At 49.3% G+C, this 21,616-nt stretch overlaps 1 protein-coding gene across 5 annotated transcripts in view; it reads left to right on the top strand.

Moving 5' to 3' along the window:
- Positions 1 to 21,616, top strand: part of SRGAP2 (SLIT-ROBO Rho GTPase activating protein 2) — a 97,243-nt gene that overhangs the window by 67,840 nt on the left and 7,787 nt on the right. For 4 of the 5 annotated variants that reach the window (XM_039565070.1, XM_039565069.1, XM_019288911.3 and 1 more), the window contains 12 exons: positions 38 to 122; positions 2,790 to 2,817; positions 4,495 to 4,525; positions 5,187 to 5,247; positions 6,506 to 6,583; positions 8,448 to 8,582; positions 9,840 to 9,945; positions 10,529 to 10,753; positions 13,727 to 13,806; positions 17,683 to 17,863; positions 18,491 to 18,637; positions 20,794 to 21,121. In XM_039565070.1, coding sequence (XP_039421004.1) covers positions 38 to 122; positions 2,790 to 2,817; positions 4,495 to 4,525; positions 5,187 to 5,247; positions 6,506 to 6,583; positions 8,448 to 8,582; positions 9,840 to 9,945; positions 10,529 to 10,753; positions 13,727 to 13,806; positions 17,683 to 17,863; positions 18,491 to 18,637; positions 20,794 to 21,121 — 1,485 coding nt within the window. Of the gene's footprint in view, positions 1 to 37; positions 123 to 2,789; positions 2,818 to 4,494; positions 4,526 to 5,186; positions 5,248 to 6,505; positions 6,584 to 8,447; positions 8,583 to 9,839; positions 9,946 to 10,528; positions 10,754 to 13,726; positions 13,807 to 17,682; positions 17,864 to 18,490; positions 18,638 to 19,866; positions 20,445 to 20,793; positions 21,122 to 21,616 lie in introns of those variants that run through there. The other variant, XM_039565071.1, reaches the window with a different exon arrangement.

Below are 21,616 nucleotides of genomic sequence, written 5' to 3'. Positions count from 1 at the left end.
TGTCCACTCACCATCCTGTTTTTTGCCACCTCCACAGAAAATGAAGGAGTACCTGGAAGGCAGGAACCTGATCACGAAGCTCCAGGCCAAGCACGACCTTCTCCAGAAGACCCTGGGAGAAAGTGAGTGTGGGTCCCCCTCGCAGCTCTCAGCCGGGCTGTGGCTGTTGGGTTTACTGAGTTCCTCAGCTGAGGGTGGCAGCCCTGGATACAGAGTGGCCGTGCTCGAGTTTTCTGAATTGATTCCTCTGATCTGCATGAGAGAGAAGCCAAATGACCCCCATGGCTGCTTGATGAAGGGTGAACACCAAAATGCTTAACGAGGCACTCATGTGCATCACTGGTTTGTTGCAGTGGGGCTGTGCTGCCCCCTCCTTCCTCCTCCCCTCCTTCACACCCATCCTGGTTATCACTTAATGATCTCTGTTGGGCCAGACCTGGTGATTTACTGATGAATTCAGAATTATTGATGGGCTGGGCCTTCATTTGCCTGGCAGTTTAGCTGCTCCTCACCTCTGTGGGTTCAACCCGGACCAAACCAACATATGGAGCCCAGGCTTTTATTAGGAGAAGAACAAACAAATTTCAGAGCATGTAAAATATGTTGCCTGTCTAGAGGGCATCAGTCAGGGGGCAGCAGCCAGAACTGAACATTCATTTGCTGTTAGAGTCAGAACAAAGGCAGATTTCTTTCCCTTCATGGTATGGGCAAATCCTGTTGGCCAAAAACACTTGAACTATGCATCCAAGTTTCCATAGAAACCTGCCTGCCTTGTATTTGCAGAGGAGAAGGTTTTAACAGTCTAAATGTCAGGTCAAAAAATGGCTCAGCTCGTTCTGAGTTCGTGTCTGGAGCAGGGCTGGTGTTGGGCTGTGACTGAGCTAGACTCCCCACAGCTCGTGGTGTGCAAATCTGCTGGATGAAAACTTAACCAGCATGTGGGCTTTGAAGTGCTTTGCTTTCAGTTTGAAAATGCTCTGTAAAACTAAAATACTTCTTGCTGCAGTAATTAAGACTTTCGTGTTTATCAGACCCCAACCGCTAGGAGCTGAGGGGAGGAGGTGCCTCAGTTTGAGTTGGATTGGTTAAAGTTGCTCATCTCTTCAGCTGTCCTGTAAGAAAGCGTGGCTGAAGCCACAGTTTTGTGTCCTTAGGGCATTTTTCTTGTGCCTCTAAATATCTGCAAGTGACAGCCGTGCTGCCCCTGTGACTGATCACATTCCTGGGTCATAGCTGACCTCTGCGTTCCAAGACCTATTTCCTCTTAACCTGCCTGCCCCCTGAACCCGGCTCAAGCTGTGGTAGGAGGGAAAGGAGAGGAAGTTAAATGTGATTTCTGTATTGCTGTGTAGATTTAAAGGCTGCTTCTGTTTTCTTCATTTGCTTTTTGAGCTTTCTTAGTGGCCCTGTGAAGGGACCCAGGGAGTGTCAGGGTGAGCTCCAGCAGCTCCTGAAAAAAGCTCCTCCTGTCATCTGTGAGATCAAAAGGAGCTGGGAAAGGGAGGAACATCCCATTTCCAAACTCACAGGAGCAGGTTAATAGTACAAACTGGGGACTGTGCCTAGACTTATCCATAAAATGTCACTTCATTGGGAAATGGGCAAATAAAATTCCCTTCACACGTCCCTGGAGCACGGTTAGGAGCTTTACAGGAGAATGTGCCTCCAGCTGTGTGTCTTCAGTGCCTGGGAAGTTCAGGGGGTTGTTATTTTTTATTCTCCTCCCTGCCCCATCCTCAGGTGAGATTTTTCAGTCGGGGTGCAAATTGCTTTAATCTGAAGATGACAAGTTCCAGTAATAAAAGTAGCAGCAAGTCCTCCTCTCTGCAAGTCATTATGTCCCTGCCTCCTGTACCCATTTGTCACCCTAATGCAGGAGCCCCTTGATGCTGCCACAGCCGTGTAATTTCTCTGTATGAATATTCCATGATGAAAACGGGGACAGATGGCTGGAAATTCTGCTTGAGAATAACATTTTCATGTAAATTATGCACTGTTTTGGCTTTACGTGGGGAGAGCAAAAGTGGCTATCAAGATGTGCTCGACTAATTGTCAGCCATCAGCAATTAGCTGCTTCCCTCATTCCTTCTTCCATCTCCCCAGGAGCAGGAAGAGAACTGGAGGGAACGTGGGTTTTTCAGCTGGTGGGAATCAGTGTGCTTTCACTGATTTTTGTCACAAAAAAATGGGCCTGTCCCATTCCCACCAGCACATCCTTCTTTTTCCACCCTCTTCTGTTGTGATGTTTTAGGTGATGCTGCATTAGCAAGTCCCGAGCTTGGCTGCTGCTTCCCTGAAAACTCGGCGCAAGTTAATGGAGTGTTTTTATAAAAATGTTTGTGGAAAACACCGCTGAACGTCTGTCTCTCAAAATAGCTTCAGTGCCAGCACGTTCAGGCTGTGGGCTGACAGATCTGGGAATGTTTTCACTCTTCCTCAGGGGCTTGGTGAAGTAGAATCTCTCACCCCACCAGTTCCCCTGGGAAGAGGGAGGGAGGGAGGGACTGACAAGCCCAATTTTTTGGTGGAAGCCGACAATTAGAATGCTCAGGGAGGTAATTTTTATTTAAAACCAACAATTTCCAGAGACAGGAGTCCTTGGACAGCCTGAGTTGATTCCTGGTTGGATTTGGTGGAGCTGTGCTGGCAGGGATGAGTTTGATGCTGTCCTTGGAGCTGTCCCCTCCTCTCTCCTCTCCTCCATCTCCTTCCAGACCTCTGTACAGAGACACTGAAAGCATTTTCCCATTCCTCCCTCCTCATGCTGGATTTCTTTGTCTTCTCCACAGGTCAGCGGACTGACTGCGCCCTGGCCAGGTAGGCGTGGCTCAGGGAATTGTGTTTTTAAGGAAAATCTGATGCAAATTGGTCATTCCAGATCAGTTACCAGCCCGGGATGTGTGTCTGTTAGAAAAATGTTTTGATTTAGAATCACAGCATGGAATCATGGAATGGTTTGGGTGGGCAGGGACACCTGCCACTGTCCCAGGCTGCTCCAAGCCCTGTCCGAGCTGGCCTGGAATGCTTCCAGGGATGGGGCAGGAATTTAGCCAATATAAACAAATCCCTTTTCTTGCCCTGGTGTATTTAGTGCCGATCAGGAGCAGGATGGGAAAGTGAGAGAAATTCCTTAAATTGGCGCTGTCACCCAGAGAACAGTCTCCAAATTTAGGTTTTTATAACCAAACCCCTGGTCCTGGGAGAGGACTGGGCCCAGAGACTGGCCAGGGATTATCCACGGGGTTGAGGACCCTAAATTGGGAAACTCTTGATCCCATTGCTGCTCTGCTGTGCCTGGATTCCCACAGGACGGAGGGCACGGAAAAGAAACCTTTTATTACAATTACGACCAATCCCAGAACCAGCACTAAGCTCCTGATGGGGCTTTTGTAGAACATAACAAATCTCCATCTCCAAAATGATGGATTCGAGGGGCTCTGCTGGGCACGAGGAGCTGGGGCAGGGGCTGTGCATCATCCTGCCTCGTTAACAAAAGGAAGGTGATTGCCACCAGTGTGGAGTCATTACTGCTGCTCCCATTCCTCACAGCAAAGCAAAACTGACAGGTCCTAATTAGACCCTGACATCTGTAATAATAAAATATTATTCATCATGAAACAATTTTAAATATCAAAGAATCGTGCCCGCTAATGGTTTAAAACCCACCTTATTGTCTGTGACAGCCCGTGGAATCGGATTTGATTTTTTTTTTTCATTCAGTGGTTTTGATTTTTTTACAAAAGGAATTTCCCCAAAATTACCACGTTGTACAGGCTTTTTAAAAATCACACTTCTAATCCCCTTATTTATAATTCAGCATCCATCTGCCCTGGCAGGGAATTGGCTGGAATGATACATTAGGGCCTCTCTGCTGTTATCTCCCTTGCTTCCTTTTTACAAGAAACTAAAGGAATTTTAAACCCCAGTAATAAATTTTGAGGGGAAAATCCTGGCAGAGCCAGGCCTTTTTTCCTATTTTTCTGCCATTAATGTCCACCAACATCAGCAAATGAGAGCAGACAGACAAGCCTTAGCCTGGCTGGTGTGTGCTGGTATTCGAAGGGGTTTGGTGTTATTTATTTATTTGAAATCTTATCAAAACTGTAATAAAGACTCCGCAGTGGCAGCTGTTAACGGCACAGGGGGAACCAGCCTGCTCCCACCTGCTCTTCCCTGTGCAATTTATATCAAACTTCATCTCCAGCAAGCAGCCCTGGCTCGCAGAATTCCGTCTGGTCGGAATTAAAACGTCAGGGGCAATCTCCTGTCAGGGCTCCCTTGCGCCCTGTGCAGTTTTTGAGTGATTTAAAGTCACTTAAAATCTTTCTGGAGTTCCATAAATCGAATGAGGCTCTGGCATTGTGATTGACTTGGATATCTGGCTCCTTCCCTCCTCCGAAATGTGGTTGGGAATGCTGAAGGAATGAGCTGGTCATGGTGGAGGATTATCCTGACTGTTCCGTTCTGTTTTTCCCTCCTGCACCCCTGCACCAGTGGCCGGCGCAGCTCCACCGTGAGGAAGCAGGTAATTAACATTTCCCTCAGTAACAAGGCACGGATGTGGTGTGCAAATAGGAGGAGTGGTGGAAAACAAATTTTTATCTGTCCCTCCATGTCTTCCATGGAGCTTTTCAGTCTTGTCTGAGAAGTCCGTCAAACCCGGATCCAAAACCTCATTCATTTTCCATGACAAAATTTAAAGTTACTTTTACTCTGTGTTTTGACAGACCTGGAACCAAAACTGCCAAACAGCCTTGAGCTGTTTGGACAGCCGTGGTTTATGGGATCCACGCTGTTGTTTCTTTGTCTCCATTCCCTTTGTTTTCCCTGGAATCCCACTGTTGAACCTGTAACTGCTATCTTGTTGTGTAATAAAAGACTTACAAAGCCAGGCTTTGTGACCCTGGCCTTGGGGATAATCTGTTGCTTTTTGGTACCTAGTGAGCTAAAATGTGTTTCCTTGAGATAGGGAGGACCCAGCGTATCTCTTGTTGATGCTGTAAGGTTGAAGTTGGGCTGGAATTCCAGTTCACACAGTCTGGTCTTGGGCTGCTGCTTTGGAGCTTTGGAATAAAGTAAGAGAGGAAGTTGTGATCTTGGTGTCAAACCTTTCTCATTTTTTATTCTTTTTTTTTCCTCTTCACTTTACATTCTGCCTGCTCTTCCTGCAATTCCTCTCTGGGCAGGATTCCTCCCAAGCCATTCCCCTGGTGGTGGAGAGCTGCATCCGATTCATCAGCAGGCACGGTGAGTTCGTGGGCTGGAGGTGTCCTGTGACATTCCTATAAAATAAACCTTATAAAAGATGCTCAGAGTAGCTCAGGATGTGATGCTTGTGCAGAGGCTGCCAAAGAAAGAAAATGGCTCTGATTTTCAGGCTGCGCTGCTGGTGTTCTGTGTGATGCCTGCTCCAAATAACTGACCTTGCAAATGCCAATTTTCCAACAATATCCCTTTATTCCTTGCAAAATAAGCTTCCCATCCATAGACACCACTCGTGCCTCCCCTCCACTCACCTTCCTTTGAGCCCTGAAGTGTGGCCTTCACCAGGAACCATCATCCTCTTCATGCGGAGGAGGAGGAACACTCGGAGTGTTTGAATGTAGGAGGTCAAGCAGTGAATTAATTGTTCACTCAGTGCCACCGTGAGATGATTTATGCCTGTTTGGAAGGCTGACCTCTCCCAGCCTTGAATGCTGTACATTTATTGCAATTTGTTTTCATTTTTAATTGATATCATTTGTTAGTAGCGTGTGAAACAGCTGTTAATTAACACGTGCGGAAAGAGGTGGAATTTATCTTCATTAACCAAGATGCAGGGCCAGGTAGCAGGTCCTGTTTCGTTTTCCTTGATTCATCACCATTTTAGAAACCATAACCTGGAGTCCCATTCTCATCATCACTTGCAAGAACCGAGTTCCGTAATCCTTCTTTAAGGCCATACTTGGATATTTGCTGGGAGAATCCTTGAAACCACACTGAAATGGGAACTGATGGGGGATAAATCGTGGCCATGAGGAGATGCTGATTTCACTCAGATTCCAGAATTGGCTTAGATTTTCCAACAGACTCAGCTGAGTCCTTCCCTGAGTGCCAGCCCTGGCTCGAGGGTGATTGAACACTTTGCTCCCGTGGAACTGCTCTTGGAAGAGAAACGTTTTCCTCCTGGCATTGGCCATATTTTACTCCTGGCTGCTCCACCGCTGCTTTATGACTTCCTCTGAGTTGTAAAATCCTCTGGGGATCCTCCAGGGTGAGAGATAACATGAATGGCTGTCAGAGCCCTGGTACTCTGGCAGTTTAGAAGGGTTAATAATTCTTCTGCCTGTGCTGAGTTCTGGTTTTGCATATTCTGGATATCGCAGGGAAAGGTGGCTTTTAAACCAGCATCCCTCTGCCTGTGTTCTTGCCTTTCCGTTATTACAGGAGCTGTAGCTGCTGAAGGTGCCATCTCACTTATCTAATCTATTTTACCTTGTTATCAGCATCTCCTGTTTCCTTGCAGGTTTGCAGCACGAAGGAATATTCAGAGTGTCTGGGTCGCAAGTTGAAGTGAACGACATAAAAAATGCATTTGAGAGAGGTAAGGAAGAGCTCTTCCAATACCCCAGAAATGATTGCCAAGTGTGTGAATTTGTGTAAATACTCAGAAATGGCCTGAACGCAGCTTGCTCCGTTTTGCTCCTTTGATTTTTGTGTTTGCTGAGCGAGTCCCTCCCAAACACCTCCCTGGTGCTCATTAACCTTGAATTCTCAGTTGTTTGCTGTTGTGCTTTGTACCCTGTGGAGTGGCTGGATAATAAATATTCTGAATTCAATCTCCTCTCATGTCTGATAGCTTATTGATTGTTTGCAACACTAAAGGACGTAGAGGATTTCATTATTAGGTGTAACTGCAGTTTCCTCCCTTCTCCCCCAGCTCTTTGTGTGCCGGAGGATGAATTTTCATGGTTTTTCTGTGTTGTTGAGGCACAGCTTGGCCACATTTATTCTAAATACCAGCGAGGGAGAGAGGAAATGTTCGAGAGAGTGTTAATTTGACGCAGCTTTTAATAGATTGGATTTTTCTCTGGGAAGAGCCGTTCCATACAAAGGCAGGGAGCAGTTGGGAGCCTCCTGACTCATCAGCTCCTTGCTGGGCTGTTCTCCCTGGCAGAGCAGGTTCAGAGGAGCTGCTCCTCAGGCAGTCCCTGGGTCACTGGGAACAACAGGCCTTGTGTTAATCCCTGGAATCCATCGCCCCTGAAGAATAGGATCAGTGTTTTCCTGTGCTTGCTTCTGCAGGAGACGGGCAGACATTAATTAGGCACAGCGAGGTTATTTTGCTTTTGGGGTAGAGAGAAGCTTAATGTGGGAAATGTGGTGGGTGATGTCACCTGTCCTCAGCTCCATCTGCCTGGGAGTGAAACTCTTCAGGAGCAGAGGAAGCAGGAATGTGTGTCATAGTAAGGAAAGAAGTATCAGAATCTGATTTTTTTGTTATAAAGAAATACCAGCTTGGGAAAATACCCACTTGTTCCATGCAGAAATAAGAAAGAGGATTTTTTTTTCCCCTTCACCTCACTTGTCTCTGTAAAACCTGTGATATAGAGGACTGCCAAAGTTAACAATAAGGTCCCTGCAGTTTATTACTTCATCCAGAGCCCTTGGTGGCAGTTAATATCAGGGATAATGCTCAGGTTTGGAGTGGCCCATTTATTATCCCGTGTGCTATTAAGATAATAGGCAAGCTTTGGTAATTTCAGTCACATAATGGATATATATAGCTTCAATTTGAGGATTGCCCCATCATTAAATCTAATTATGGCTGATAGGGAGTTTTCCCCAGGGAGCAGCTCCTTAAGTGAGCATCTTTCCTTTGGCAATGCAGACAAACCGTGGTGGATCTGCAGCAACAAATTGTCCCAGAAACACTTCTGCCACCCCATTCCCTGTGTCTGCACCCTACTGAGCCAGGGCTGTGATGCTCAGTGGCTTCCTGGGTGTCCCCTGCATCACCTGGGCCAGGTGTGTGATGCTCAGTGGCTTCCTGGGTGTCCCCTGCATCACCTGGGCCAGGTGTGTGATGCTCAGTGGCTTCCTGGGTGTCCCCTGCATCCCCTGAGCTGCAGTTGTGACTCTGCCTAAAGGCTGCTGTTGGGTGGTGGAGCTGTGATGTTCCACCTGCCCAAAATCCCTGGAGTGTTTCTGCTCCAGGGGCACCACCACACCCTCAGCTCTGGTGTCAGAGTGACATTTGGCTGACAGGAGCTGTCCCAGGTTTTCTTGGATTCCTGGCAGAGCTTCCCACCCTGCGATCTCTCTCTGCCTCACTCTTGCAGTGCAGCTGGAGTAGGTGGGATTAACTCAAATCCTTTTCTCCTGCTGAGTTGCATCCTTCAAGTATTTCAATACTTTCCTCCAGTATTCTGATTTTTCTTGCCTGCTCTTCTCTCCTTGCTCTGAAGGGGAAGATCCCTTGGCTGGGGACCAGAATGACCACGACATGGATTCCATAGCAGGAGTCCTCAAGCTCTATTTCCGAGGCTTGGAGCACCCACTCTTCCCCAAGGACATCTTCCATGACCTGATTGCCTGTGTCAGTAAGTACATGAAGAACTGAAAAGAAATAGGATTAATTTTTCTCATCTCCCACTCCTCTTTCCTGTCTTTCCCATTTTTTCCTGACTCCAGAGTGAGTTTTTGGGGTTCCTTTGGCGGGGTTTGTGCTGCTGTGCTGGTCTCTGCTAGCCAGTCTGGGCAGTCACCTTTCCACAGCCATCCTTGCTCTGATAGGAGTGAACAAGGAGATAGAAATTCATAGATTTTAGGGGTTGTGTGATGGGGTTTGTGAGACACTGCTTGGTGACAGGGTTCTTTCAAAAGAGAATAAAGCAAAAAGCCCTCACTTGTGTAAAATAATCTTGGAGAGCTGTCATCAGAAGGTGTCAGAAATGCCCTCTCCAAGGCAGGGAGCACCAGCAGGGTTCCCTGCCTTGTGTGCTTTCCCTGGATCTGCTGCCGTGCTCCTGTGTGCTGGCCTCAGCTGACAAGGTGGTTTTTATTCATACTCCTTTTAGCTTCATACCCACAAGGGACCATCCACTGCCTCCTGCTCGAGCGTATCAATCATCAGGGCACTCACAGCCGAGCTGTTAACATTTTTCATGCTTCCTAAAGGTGCTTCTGCCAGGCACAGGGTTGTTTGTGGTTTCTGTATGTGAACAACCTGATTTTTAAGTGGCCTGGCTCTCGTTGCATCCCCCAGAATTGAAGAATGATTCCATTGTCCACGCAGAGAAATGGCCTTTGCAGGGGCAGCCTCTGAAGTGAGGAAGGAGATCACTGAGGAGACAGCTTCAGAAATGGCCTGTGGTTTTCTGCTCCTGATAAATGCATTTACAGGCTTGGATTCACATTACGTTGAGAAGCAAAATCCGCTTTCCCCCAAATGAGCTCTCCCTTCTGAGCTGATTTATGCTGCCCACTTCTTTCTCAGCGGGCTGCTGCACACAGAGCCTTTTGCCTCACCCTTTAGCTATGTTAATTTGAGTGTTACACACTTTCTCCTTTTCAAACACCCACCTTTCCTAGTGGGCCTGACGGAGCCCTTGTGCCAGAGCCCCTGGAGCAGATGACATCCAGAGCTCCCACGCTCGGAGGGGCTCCCAGGGAGGGTCTCACGTGTTCGGGGAGCTTTGCTGGGAGAGGCTTTGCCAGCAGGTTCTGCAGCAAAATCCCCTCCTGTGCTGGAGCTCTGCTGGCTGCCCAGTTTGCACACACAGAGCACTGGTTGCGCTGGGCCCCAGAGGCTGTGGGTGCAGCAGGAGGGTGACTCTGGTGCTCTCTCTTCCTTCCAGCCATGGATAATTTGCAGGAGCGAGCGCTGCACGTCCGGAAGGTGCTGCTGAACCTGCCCAAGACCACCCTGATTGTCATGAGATACCTCTTTGCATTCCTCAATCAGTGAGTACCCCTGGGAGCGCCAGGGCTCTGCTGCAGGACCTGGGATGAACATGGAATTATTGAGGCTGGACCGGGCAGGGACACTTTCCATTGTCCCAGGTGGCTCCAAGCCCCAATGTCCAGCCTGGCCTTGGACACTTCCAGGGATCCAGGGGCAGCCACAGCTGCTCTGGGCACCCTGTGCCAGGGCCTGCCCACCCTCACAGGGAAGGATTTCTTCCCAGTATCTCGTTTAACCTCCTCTCTTCCAGTTTAAATCCATGGCAGGGGGGTCCTGCTGTAGCTCTGGTCTTGAGTTGGGCTGCAGGTGGGCTTTGAACAACAATAACAGAGAAGAAATAAAATCAAATATTATAGTCAGCACCCAGAGCTTTCAAACTCCCTTTGCGGTTTCTATTTCATTTCTCTGTGAATACCATCAGTGTCTCATTTTTTGCCTGGATCCAGAACATTTGTGTCCCAGAAAGCCCAGAGCAAACCTTGCGAGCCCAGCTGCATGTTCTGCAGCAGAGGATGGTGATGGTGGTGATGATGATGATATTTTCTGCTGTTCACCCTCCTTCCCACTTCTGGTTTTTTGCAGTTTATCTCAGTTCAGTGAAGAAAATATGATGGATCCCTACAACTTGGCCATCTGCTTTGGGCCCACACTGATGTCTGTGCCCGAGGGTCACGACCAGGTCTCTTGCCAGGCTCACGTCAATGAGTTGATCAAAACCATCATCATCCAACACGAGAACATCTTCCCAGGACCCAGGGAGCTGGAGGGCCCAGTCTACAGCAGGGGTGGAAACACGGAGGATTACTGGTATGATGGATGCTCTGAGGAGAGCAACGGGTGGATGTTTATCCATGGATTAGGATGCTGCAGTTGTGTGCTCTGCGTTGGCTAATTTGGGATTGCAGCATCTGGCCCAGCCTTTCAAAAATCTGTTTTGTGGCAGCAGAGATGGCTCTGGTATCTCTGGAGAGCCATTGACTTAAAAGAAATAAGCTGGTATAAAGTAGCTATTCAGTTGTCAAACCTCGCTCACTTATCTTGAAGGGCAAGGTTGTGTAGGGATTTTCTTGAATGTTCTGGTTTGGTAGCTGCCAAAATCAATCTCTTTTTGTTGTGTTTTTTTTTCCCTTTTATTTTTTTTTCCTCCTCCTGCTTTTGCCTTTTCTCTCTGCCTGTCTGGAGCGCCTTTGCTTCAGACACAGGGGTCACTTGCAGCTGAACCTCCAAGGCTGTGGCACGGTTTAATTTCCAGGGCAGCCCTGCTGGAGGGGGAGGGAAGAGGCAGGAATGCAAAATCACCATTTCCATGCAACCCAAAGCTCCAGAGGCCCGGCCGTGTGCTCGGGCTGAGAGCACATCTGGAAGCAATTCAGGCAGAGCGGCTCCTGTCATCTGGGGTGGAAGCCTGGGCAGTGGGGGAAGGAAAGGAGGTGTTTGCTTTCCTCCTGGCCAAGCTGATCCCTCCCTCTGAGGATGAGGAATGTTCAGTTGTGTCCCTCTTCCCCCCCCTCCTTTGCTCCTGCTCTCCTTCAGTGTCACAGGAATGCAAATGATTATTTTCGTGGACTAAAATAAATAGGTTTTTAAAATGAAGTCACTGTGGTGACAGAGCAAGCCTTGTTTCCCTGGCTTGTCTCAGAGCTGTGGGATCACTCCACGTTTAGAGGCTCCTCCAAACTCACTGCTGTGTGCACAGGACTTGCCAAAACCTTTTGGAAATTCTCTTAAATTCACCCCTGGCTCTGATGTTTTTAGCTGATGTTACATATGAAAGAATTGTAGGGGGGGGAAAAAAACCCCCAGCTTAATATTTATGGCCTTCAGGAAACACATTCATTTTGACAAGAGGTTTTGTCCCGTGAGGTGAAGGGAATAAAAATGTGCTGTGTTGAGTACCCTCAGTGTGGGTGTCAGTGCACGGGAGGGTGTGGGGGGCAGAATGTCCTGGGAGATGATATCAGGGAAGGAGGTAAGGTGTGGATGAATCATGAGCTGGAAGGGACCCACAGGGATCACCCAGCCCAGCCCCTGGCCCTGCCCAGACACCCCAAAATCCTCCCCTGGGCATCCCTGGCAGCGCTGTCCAAGCGCTCCTGGAGCTGTGGCAGCCTCGGGGCCGTGCCCATTCCCTGGGGAGCCTGGGCAGTGCCCAGCACCCTCTGGGGGAAGAACCTTTCCCTGATCTCCACCCCAAACCTCCCCTGGCACAGCTCCAGCCCTTCCCTCAGCTCCTGTCACTGTCTCAGGGAGCAGAGATTGGAGCTGCCCCTCCAATTCCCTGGTGGAAATGCCTTGACTGGCACCATTCCTCTGGCAGGGTTTACTGCTGTCACTCTCAGAGTGACACCAGTCCTTCCAAGGCAGCATCCAGAGCTCAGTCAGCAGCAAGGACAGGTTTTTAGGTGGAAAATGCTGCTTTTTAGGAGGCCTGGCTGGTTGAGGCACGTGGCCTCTGTGCAGGGTTTGGAGCCGCAGCGTTGGCTGTGCACGACATGACTTCAGAGTCTGGGTGAAACTTTAGCCCTCACTGCTGCTTCCTCCCGGGGCCTCCAGCTGGCTTCAGAGGCTTCTGTAAACTTTATTAAGGAGCACAAAGGCTTTGCAAAGGATGGGAAAGGTTGATTCCTGAGGTACTGACTCGGGGGATGTTGGGCAGCCTGGTGTCCTGTGGATTAAGCAGAACGAGACACCAGAATTATTCAGACATTTCACCCCTTCTCCTTTTTCTGTTTTCCTCCTGCTTAAAAGAGCACAGGAGGTGGATTGCCAGGGGGAGAGCACTGTCCAACCATCATCACTTATTTTAACCATTGCAGGGCCAAAATAAGGGATGAAGTTACTCCTGTGCGAAGAGGATTAAAAATCACCTTTAAGGAGTCACAGTGTGAGAGGGCAGCAGAGGAGTTTTCTCTGAGGTGCGAGATGAGGAGCAAGCACTGGTTTTTAGCCCTTTTTTTCCTCCTGAGAGGAGCAGGCAGGCAGAGCTGCCAGCTGGCAGCAGCTCTGTGGAGCTGCTTGGGAGAGGCAGTGGATCCTCTTCCAGTTTCCTTTCTGCTCCTGTCCAGAGGGAACTGCTCGTGGAGCTTCTTACAAAAACATAACCTTTGGTTGCCACTTGTTGTCTGTTGATCCTTTCAAAGCTTTTCTTCGTGCCAAACATAAATGAGTCCTCTTGGTAGTTTAGGTGCTCTGGAAGCTTTATTTACAGGCAATTAATTGGGCTGTGGGAGTTGTTCAGGGAAATGAATGGGACATTTAAGATGGTGATAAAAGGGATGGAGGGAGATGACAAACACAGACCTGGAAATATCGTTATAAATCGAGGAATGATTTCCCCCAGGAAGTTGCAGCTTTCTCATCAGCCATCTAATGAGCTAATTAGAGCAATGGAGAATGCAGCCAAGGGAATAATCCTGGCATGGCAGGGAGGAGCTGGACCCAGCCTGGCACTGCTGTCTGACTGCTCAGCGTCTCCAGAGGTCCAGGCTGTAAGATGTGAAGTTGGACTTTGCTGATAGCACTCACAGAGGGTCACCAAGATGTTTGGTTTGGCTGATCAAATAAGAGTTCAGCTTGATTTTTACCCACAGCGACTTCAGCACGTGCAGATGCATCCACAAAGTGTCTGTAGCAGCGAAACCTAAATATTGACTCCTGATGGGGATGTTCCCAGTTCTGTCTGATTGTTTTCCAGGATGTTCCCAGTTCTGTCTGCTCGCTGGCCATGGTGGAGCTCAGTTCCCAGCAGTGTAAAGCTGTCCCTGTTCCCTTCTGTTGCAGTGAAAGTCCTCACGGAGAGAGAGCCCTGACAGAGGATTCGGTGCAGGACGTCACAGCTGAGCACCACACCAGTGATGATGGTATGGGAAGCCTGGTGTTTACTGGGGTAACTGGTGTAGCCTGCCTTGGGGGGGGCAGGGAGGGCTGTGCCTTGCAGTGGAAGTTTAAAATTAGTTCCAAAGTGGAGTTTAAATCAGAGCACTCGCTTGAAACATCACATGCAGCATTTGGTGGCAGGAAGTACAAAGGTGTGGGATCAGTGGGAATCTCTGGGAGTTACCTGAGGATTCTGAATGTCTCCCTTCTTCTCATGGGTGTCTCAGCAGGAGGCTGGGTGTGTTCCAATGTCCTGTCCCCCTCCCCTGTGCCAGGCATTTCCCCTGTCAGTGGCTCAGGAAGGGGAATTGTGAGTGCTCGAAGCCCCAGCCCTTCAAGGGAGCAAACAAAACAAACCCAAAACCTGCTTGTCTTCCACTGAGAGCCAGGTTTTAGAGCAGAGAGTCCTGAGGGCCTCTCTCGGTGATAATTTTTGGATTTCCTTAAGGAAGCTCAGTTACATTTCTTGTCTGATGAGTGAAAAGAGGCGCCAAGGCTGAGAATTCAGTGATATTTCCTAAGGAAAAGGTGACACTGCAGTCGTGAGCGTCCTTGATGCTTCCAAAGCCTCCTCCTGCCATGGGGAACATCCTGTGAGCCCCATCCAGAGCAGAGGAAGGACTGAGTCACTGATGTGCAACGATGATCCCTGGAATGCTGAGCAGCCTGGGAGCAGGCTGACCCACCAGGGCAGGATATGGTTCTGTTCTGGTGTTCCAGTTTGCAGTTGTGGAAGTTCTGGGGTGGCTTTACTTGGATGATCTCAGTTGTAGAGGTGGGAAGCAGCACTCCCTTAAAATTAGGCATCCTTCTTTTTGTGCTGGCCTTCAGGAATTTGCTCAGTGGCCCTGCCAGGTGCTCCTGTGCTGCCTCTCTGCTCCAGCAGCTGCCTAACAAACCCTCTCCTGGCATCCCTGTGCTCCCGCTGGCTTCACGGCTCCCTGATCTCACAGCTCCCTCCCAACCTAAACCCTTCTCTGAGACCCTCTGGTGTTCACAGACCAGGGAGAAGGGAAAGGATGTTTGGAAACACTGGGAAATCAGCTCTCTCTCAGCAAGGCCGAGCACGGGCACTGCCACTCCTCTGCGAGGTTGTGGGGAGGAAGCACAAAGGGGAATGAAACATGGGCTCACTCCCTGCCTCAAACAGAGTGTTCTGTCTGACAAGTGGGAGCTCTGCAAAATGCATGGAGATGTGTCCTTCTGGAGCTTGTATCTCTGAGAAGGAGCAATTTAATAGCTGTAACGAAGGACAGGCCACCTCATCCCACAGCTGCACGAGTCCTGGGATAAAGCCTGCAGGCTGCTGCACCCTGGTGTGAACTTGTGCTGTTTGTGGCTGGGAATTTTAGCTCTCTTTGGTGACTGGGAGGGCACAATGATGAGAAAGGAGCAGTTAGAGATCAGAGCAGGACACTGCTCTGCAGCCCCTGCAGCTGGAGTGCGTGGGGCCCCTGAGCAAGGTAAAACTGGGAGGTGTTTTGGATGGAGTCCTGCAACCTCCGTGGAATATTCCATAGGAAGCTTTTGGGAGGGAGCACTTGGCACTGAGGCAGAGGAGGGAGCTGGGGCTGGGTCTCTTTGAGGCAGAGTGTGGTTAATTAGGGAGTCTCACGCCCTAATTGGGCCGTGCAGTGTCACACCCTGGCCACAGCTCTCAGCAGTGCAGGTACAGCTCCACCTTGGATCTTCCTGGGGGTTTTCCCTCATTTCGTCTTCAGATGTGACCAAACCTCTTAAAACTCTTTGGGGAGGCTGGGATGAATCTTCCCAAAGTAAAGCTGTCATCCCAGCCACCTCCACTGCAGGAAGGAATTTGGGGGTGAGGGGAGAGGTCGTGTTTGGTGGAGCATCTGTGCAGTTCATCAGCCTCCCTGAACTGATTTGAGACAGGTATGAGAGGTCAGAACTGCTGAAGGGCAAGCAGATTGTGTGTTTGTTAAATTATAAATACGAGTGGAAATGTTTTAATCTGCTGCTTGCCTGCCCAAGCTGTCAGACTGGCAGGGGGAATTGTTTGGCTTAGCCTTATTGCTCTTCATTCACACAGTTTTCTTCTCTGAGCATAAGTGTAAGTAGGAAAAAGCTACTGGAAATTGAAGTCTAAAATCAGTTCTCTGGAGAAAAGCCAGAGTCCTAAAAAGCAAATTGGAAACATAAGAAACCTGAGGGCCACGCTCATCTGGAACAATAAACACTTGTTAATGAAGCAGATGGAATTCACCAAACCACACTCCCATCCCCTTCCTAAATGGAGAGGGACACCAAAAACCAGCCCTGTTGGGGTTTTTTACTGTTAGGACGAGCTGGCAGAACAAGCAAGACGGAAGAAGGAGCCAAACCCAGATACCCACGAGCTGCCAACATGGGCCAGGCTTTTCCCACCCTTCCCAGTCCCTGGCTGGTTGCTGAGGGCTGATGATGGGATTTGTGTGAGTCTGACCACAGGCTTACCTGGAGAGGGTGGTTTGAGAGAACTCTGAGCTGTCAGGTTTAGTAGTGGAGGGATTGTTGGGGAGGGATCTCACAGATCCTGTTGCTGATTGCCCTCGGTCACTTTGTGCTGGATCATTTCAGATCCTGGTGGGGCTTTTTGGGGGGAGATGCTTCTGCTCTGCTCCCTCAGCCTGGCTGAGGAGCTCCAGCTGGCTCAGATGGATTTACACCATTGTTTTCTAAAGCCCTGCTACTGCCTTGCCTGCCTACAGGCAGCTCCAGACCCCATCCTCTCCCAAGGAATAACTGGAAAGCAGTGGCTCATGTTTGGCCTTTCAGCCTATTGCACTTTTCCCTTGCACTGTAGGAGCTTCCTGCGGTGCAGAGATCTCTGTGTGGAGTAGCAGATCTCTCTTTGATCAGGAAGAGAAACCACAAATCTCTTTCTCCAGGAAAGAACTCAATTTCCATGGATTGCTTGGCTGCATTAAAGCTCCTTTAAAGTAATTAGAGGGAGCCCACTGGGGCTGCGTGGTTGAGCTCATCTCCATTCCCCTGATTCCTGCCTAGAAGCAGGAGCTGCCTTAATACACATTTAGACTCAAACAGCAGCAGATTTTTTTCGGAGTCTTAAAACTAATCCACGGGAATTCCACATTGATCTTCCTGAGTGTCTTAAATGCCCTTATTGTCCCTCTGTATAATATCAGAGTCCTGCAGGGACCTGGATTAGTGGCTGGCTGCAGGCAGGGCATGGCTGGAGCTCCTGTGGGAGTGGGCACGGAGCATCCCAGGGAGCAGCTCTGTGTCCTCAGCCCTGCACCGAGCCCAGCACTCGAGGCTCTGGATGTTTTCCTTTGCTTCCACGCCACTTGGATGAAGAGCAGGGCCTCCCACCGTGCCAGAATTCCGGTCTCCTGGGTCAGGTGAACCTCACAGGCAGCAGAAATTGCCTTCTGAATAGATGCTTTATTTCTGAAGCAGCTTGGAATGAGAGGACGTTTCCCTCCCCTGCCTGCCCAGGGGGTTCACTTCAGCTGCTTTTAAGGAAGTGAACTGCAGGCAGATTTTTGTCTGGAATGTACCTGATTGCTTCCCACCTCTGAAACCCTTTTTATTTTAATGAAACCCTTTTTATTTTAATGAAACACTAATTCTGCCTTTGCCACTTCCATCGTTGTAGGCTTGAATTGCTGTGAGGGGGTTTAGGCTTGGAAAATACGAATGTGCCTTCCATGTAGGGATGAGGGAAAGGATGAAAGTGCAACATCCTTAAGTTTAGGGGTTCCCCTCTGAATTTTGCTGCCTTAAGAAGGAACACTTTGTCCTCTTCATGCTCTGGTTTATGGCAGGTTTAAACTGCTGACTGCTCACCTGAGCCCAGGTGTTCAGTGAACTGTTGTTTATTCCCTTCTGTCTCGTAGAGTGTGAGCCCATAGAGGCCATAGCCAAGTTTGACTACCTGGGCAGGACTGCACGGGAGCTGTCCTTTAAGAAAGGAGCCTCTCTGCTGCTGTACCAGCGCGCCTCGGATGACTGGTGGGAGGGACGGCACAACGGCATCGACGGCCTCATCCCTCATCAGTACATCGTGGTGCAGGACACGTACGTGACCCTCTGCAGCCTGGGCTGGCTCAGAAATCACCTTGGGATGGGGGTTTGTGGCCACACATTGGGGGAGAGTTCATCTTTTCATGATCCAGCACGCAGGGGAGCTCTGAGAGGTGGACGGGTGATAAAAGAATTGTTCTGGTGCCTGGTAAAGGTGCAGAGCTGGCATCTCCAGGGTGCTCATGGGAATCAGGTGCTCAGGAGGGGGGGGATTTTCCACAAGGAGTGATAGGACAAGAGGGATTGGCCTTAAGCTGGAGGAGAGTAGGTTTAGATCGGGTGTGTGGGAAGAAATTCCTGGCTGTGAGGGTGGGGAGGCCCTGGCACAGGGTGCCCAGAGCAGCTGTGGCTGCTCCATCCTTGGAAGTGTCCAAGGCCAGGCTGGATGGGGCTTGGAGCAGCCTGGGATAGGGGAAGGTGTCCCTGTCCATGGCAGGGGGTGGAACTGGATGATTAAGATCCGTTCCAACCAATCCTTCGATGATTTGAAGGATCTGTGATGATTCTCAAGACCCTCACACCGTGCTGCTGCCCTGTGTGACCATTTGCACAGTGCTGTGCTGGAAATTCAGCACTTCTGCTCCTCTTTTGGTTGTGATACCCTCCCCTCCTCCTTCCTAGTGAGGATGGGATGTCGGAAAGGTCCAGTCCGAAGTCGGAAATAGAAATAAATTCTGAGCCACCGGAGGAAAAAGTGACAGCCAGAGCTGGTGCCAGCTGCCCGAGCGGGGGCCACGTCGCAGATATTTACCTTGCAAACATCAACAAGTAAGAGCAGCCTTGCATTGTTTTCCCTGCCTGTCAAGAGCTTGGTGATGAGTCCAGTGAAATGTTTCCTCCCCTGAGAAAGGTTCATTAACGAGCACTGCTGCCATTTTCCTCTGCTTCCCCCTCTTTGAACTCACGTTTTGCTGTCCCCTCTCCGTCACCGGAGTGGCCATCGCTCATTTGAAACACCCCACTGGCTTCCCTTCCCTGTCCCCAAGGTGCCATCTGGTCCTGTTTTCCCAAATATGCCCTATTTTGTGTGCTGAGCAGACAGAGGAAGGGAGGGGAGTGCTGGGATGAGCTCTCGTGTCGTTGTCCCCGTCCGTCGTCGTGTTCTGTGATCTGTCACATCTCCTGCACATCCACCACGTTCTGTTCTGTTCTGTTCTGTTCTTTTCTGTTCTGTTCTGTTCTGTTCCTCCTCCAGGAAGCTGTGTCCCAGTTTGTGATAAATGCCATACCTGCAGTCCCACCACCTGGCACTGCCTGCAGCACTCCTTTGTTTCTGCAGCACTTCTCACCTCGGGTTACTAACCATATGCTTGCAGTGGAACAGCACAACCCCCTGTTGCTCTAACCTTGCCTCCTCCACCAGAAATGGTTGCTTTAGCCAACACTCAGCATAATAAAAAGCTGGAGAATCAAGCTAGTAGCAGAGTAAATTCCATGATCTGTTAAATAATTTTTCTAGACAGGCTTATCCCCCCCCTATACTTCTGATTATTTCCCCAGTGTTAAAACCCCACCTCTCTCCATTGTGCAGTGAAGGTATTATGGGATAATTACAGCTTGATGGGAGGGGATGTTCTTAACCTTCAGTTAATTTAACACAATGCAGTCTGCAAAGGCATTAACACAAATGCATCCTTTTAAAAGGTCTGGACCTGCTCGTGGCCTAGAGAGCCTGGTCCTTCCTTGTGGGATTCAGCAGAGCTCCACTGATATCTGGGAAGCTGTGTTAATCTGCATCAGCTTGGGATCTGGGCTTTCTTTTGAGATATTTGCTGTCTGAGCCACTGGAGTGGCCGTTCTGCCAGTTTGGAGAGATTTGTGTAATAACAGACCTGTGCTGGAGCTTCACCATCTGCTGGCCTTGGTAGAGTTGTGTGTGGTGGTTTTTAGAAGCCTGGGGAATGTCCACTCCAGTTTTTGGGGTTTTTTCCCCTTTACTAGGGAACCTGATATTTAGCAACAGTAGCATAAGACTCATTTTGTTGTTTTTTCTTTAGGAATGAATCTTCTGACCTATGTGTGAACAGACTTGAGCAAAATTAAATCAGATGGTTTCGCAATGACAGTTGTGCCACCCACTGAATTATTATTTGGATGCCAAAATCCTACTGGAGTTAACACTTTCTTGCAGTTATTCATGGGGCTGGTGCTATATATAAATGGATCCTTCCCTGTATAATGGATGCCAAGCTTCAGACCTATGGCATAAAGTATTCTGCTGCATTGGCCTGCCCATGATTTGAGTGGAATCGTGCTGTCAGACCTCATGGTGCTGGGGTAGAAACTAAATTCTTTGGACCAGTTCATCCATTTGACATCATCCCTTTGGTTTATCTGTAGCCCTGCATAAATAATGCCTTGTGGTCCTGCCAAAGCCATGAGAAAGAACCATCTCTTACCACCAGCAAACATTGGAAATGATCACTAACCCCAAACTGGGGGTCTTTGCTTGCTGATCTCTGAAAATAATAACTTGATGCCTTGGGCCAGGAGCTTAGTAGACTTATACTGTGTCCTCCAGTCAAAGATTGTAGCTCTGCTCTTGGAATGTAATAAAAACACGTCATCAAAACTTGTCGATGGCACAGAGGGTTTTTTTTTTTTTTTGGTTTTTTTTTTTTTGTTCCAGTATAAATTCTTCTCCTCTTGACCAAGTTAATCACGTTCCACCCAAGTTTTCTGGTTTTGCTATGAATGTGCACAGCTGCCAGGACTCAGTTTTGTGTTAGAAGCGTGAAACTGGAATGATTTATAATTTATAATTATTTCACTGTACCGCAATCACTCCTAAACCCCTGGGTCTGTTTGTAATCTGGGTACCTCTGTGTCTCTTGCCATTGTCCTGTGTGTTGTTTTGGGGGGATATCTTCAAATGACAGCCCTGTACCTGCTTGTATTGACTTGTTTTGCTTTTGTGACTGAAGGCAAAGAAAGAAACCAGAGTCAGGCAGCATCAGAAGAGCGTTCCGTCAAAGTGACAGCCACGGCCTAGGTAGTTCCCTGGCAGAACCAGCCTCCCCCGGAGCCATAGCCGGTTCCAGACCCTCATCTCAGCCCATTATGAGCCAAAGTCTTCCCAAGGAGGTTCCAGACAAATGCTCCATCAGTGGCCACGGCAGCCTCAATTCTATCAGCCGGCACTCGTCGCTGAAGAGCAGGATGGACAGCCCGCAGATCCGCAAAGCTGTCACGGCAGGGAGGTCCAAGAGCTTCAACAACCACCGGCCCATGGACCCCGAGGTCATTGCACAGGTGAGCAGCAGCCTTCTGCTGGAGAGGTTTGCTTGGGAAGCTTGGAGGCTGTGGGATGCAAGAGGTGTTGGAGTGCCGGCTCTGATTTAATCTCGTGTCAGCTCTCCAGAAGAGAAGGGCAGCTCAGCATGGGGAGAGACTGTGGGAGCTGGGGCTGGTCAGCCTGGAGAGGAGAAGGCTGAGAGGGGATCCCATCAGTCCATACAGATATCCATCCCCAGGGGTGTCAGGATGGTGCCAGGCTCTTTCAGCAACAGGACAAGGAGCCATAAATTAAAAAGTTCAACCTCAACATGAGGAAGAACCTCTGTCCATGAGGGTGGCAGAGCCCTGGAACAGCTGCCCAGAGAGGTCCTGGAGTCTCCTTCTCTGGAGACATCCCAAATCCACCTGGGTGTGTCCCTGTGTCACCCGCTCCAGTCTGGACAGGGGGTTGGACTCCAGTGTCCCTTCCAACCCCAAGCACTCCGTGATGCTCTCAGTGCAATATTTTAA

Source organism: Corvus cornix, chromosome 26 (assembly GCF_000738735.6).
Source record: "Corvus cornix cornix isolate S_Up_H32 chromosome 26, ASM73873v5, whole genome shotgun sequence".
NCBI classification, from domain to species: Eukaryota; Metazoa; Chordata; class Aves; order Passeriformes; family Corvidae; genus Corvus; species Corvus cornix.
Note: the sequence above shows the minus strand (reverse complement) of the source record. Positions and strands in the feature narration are given on the sequence as shown.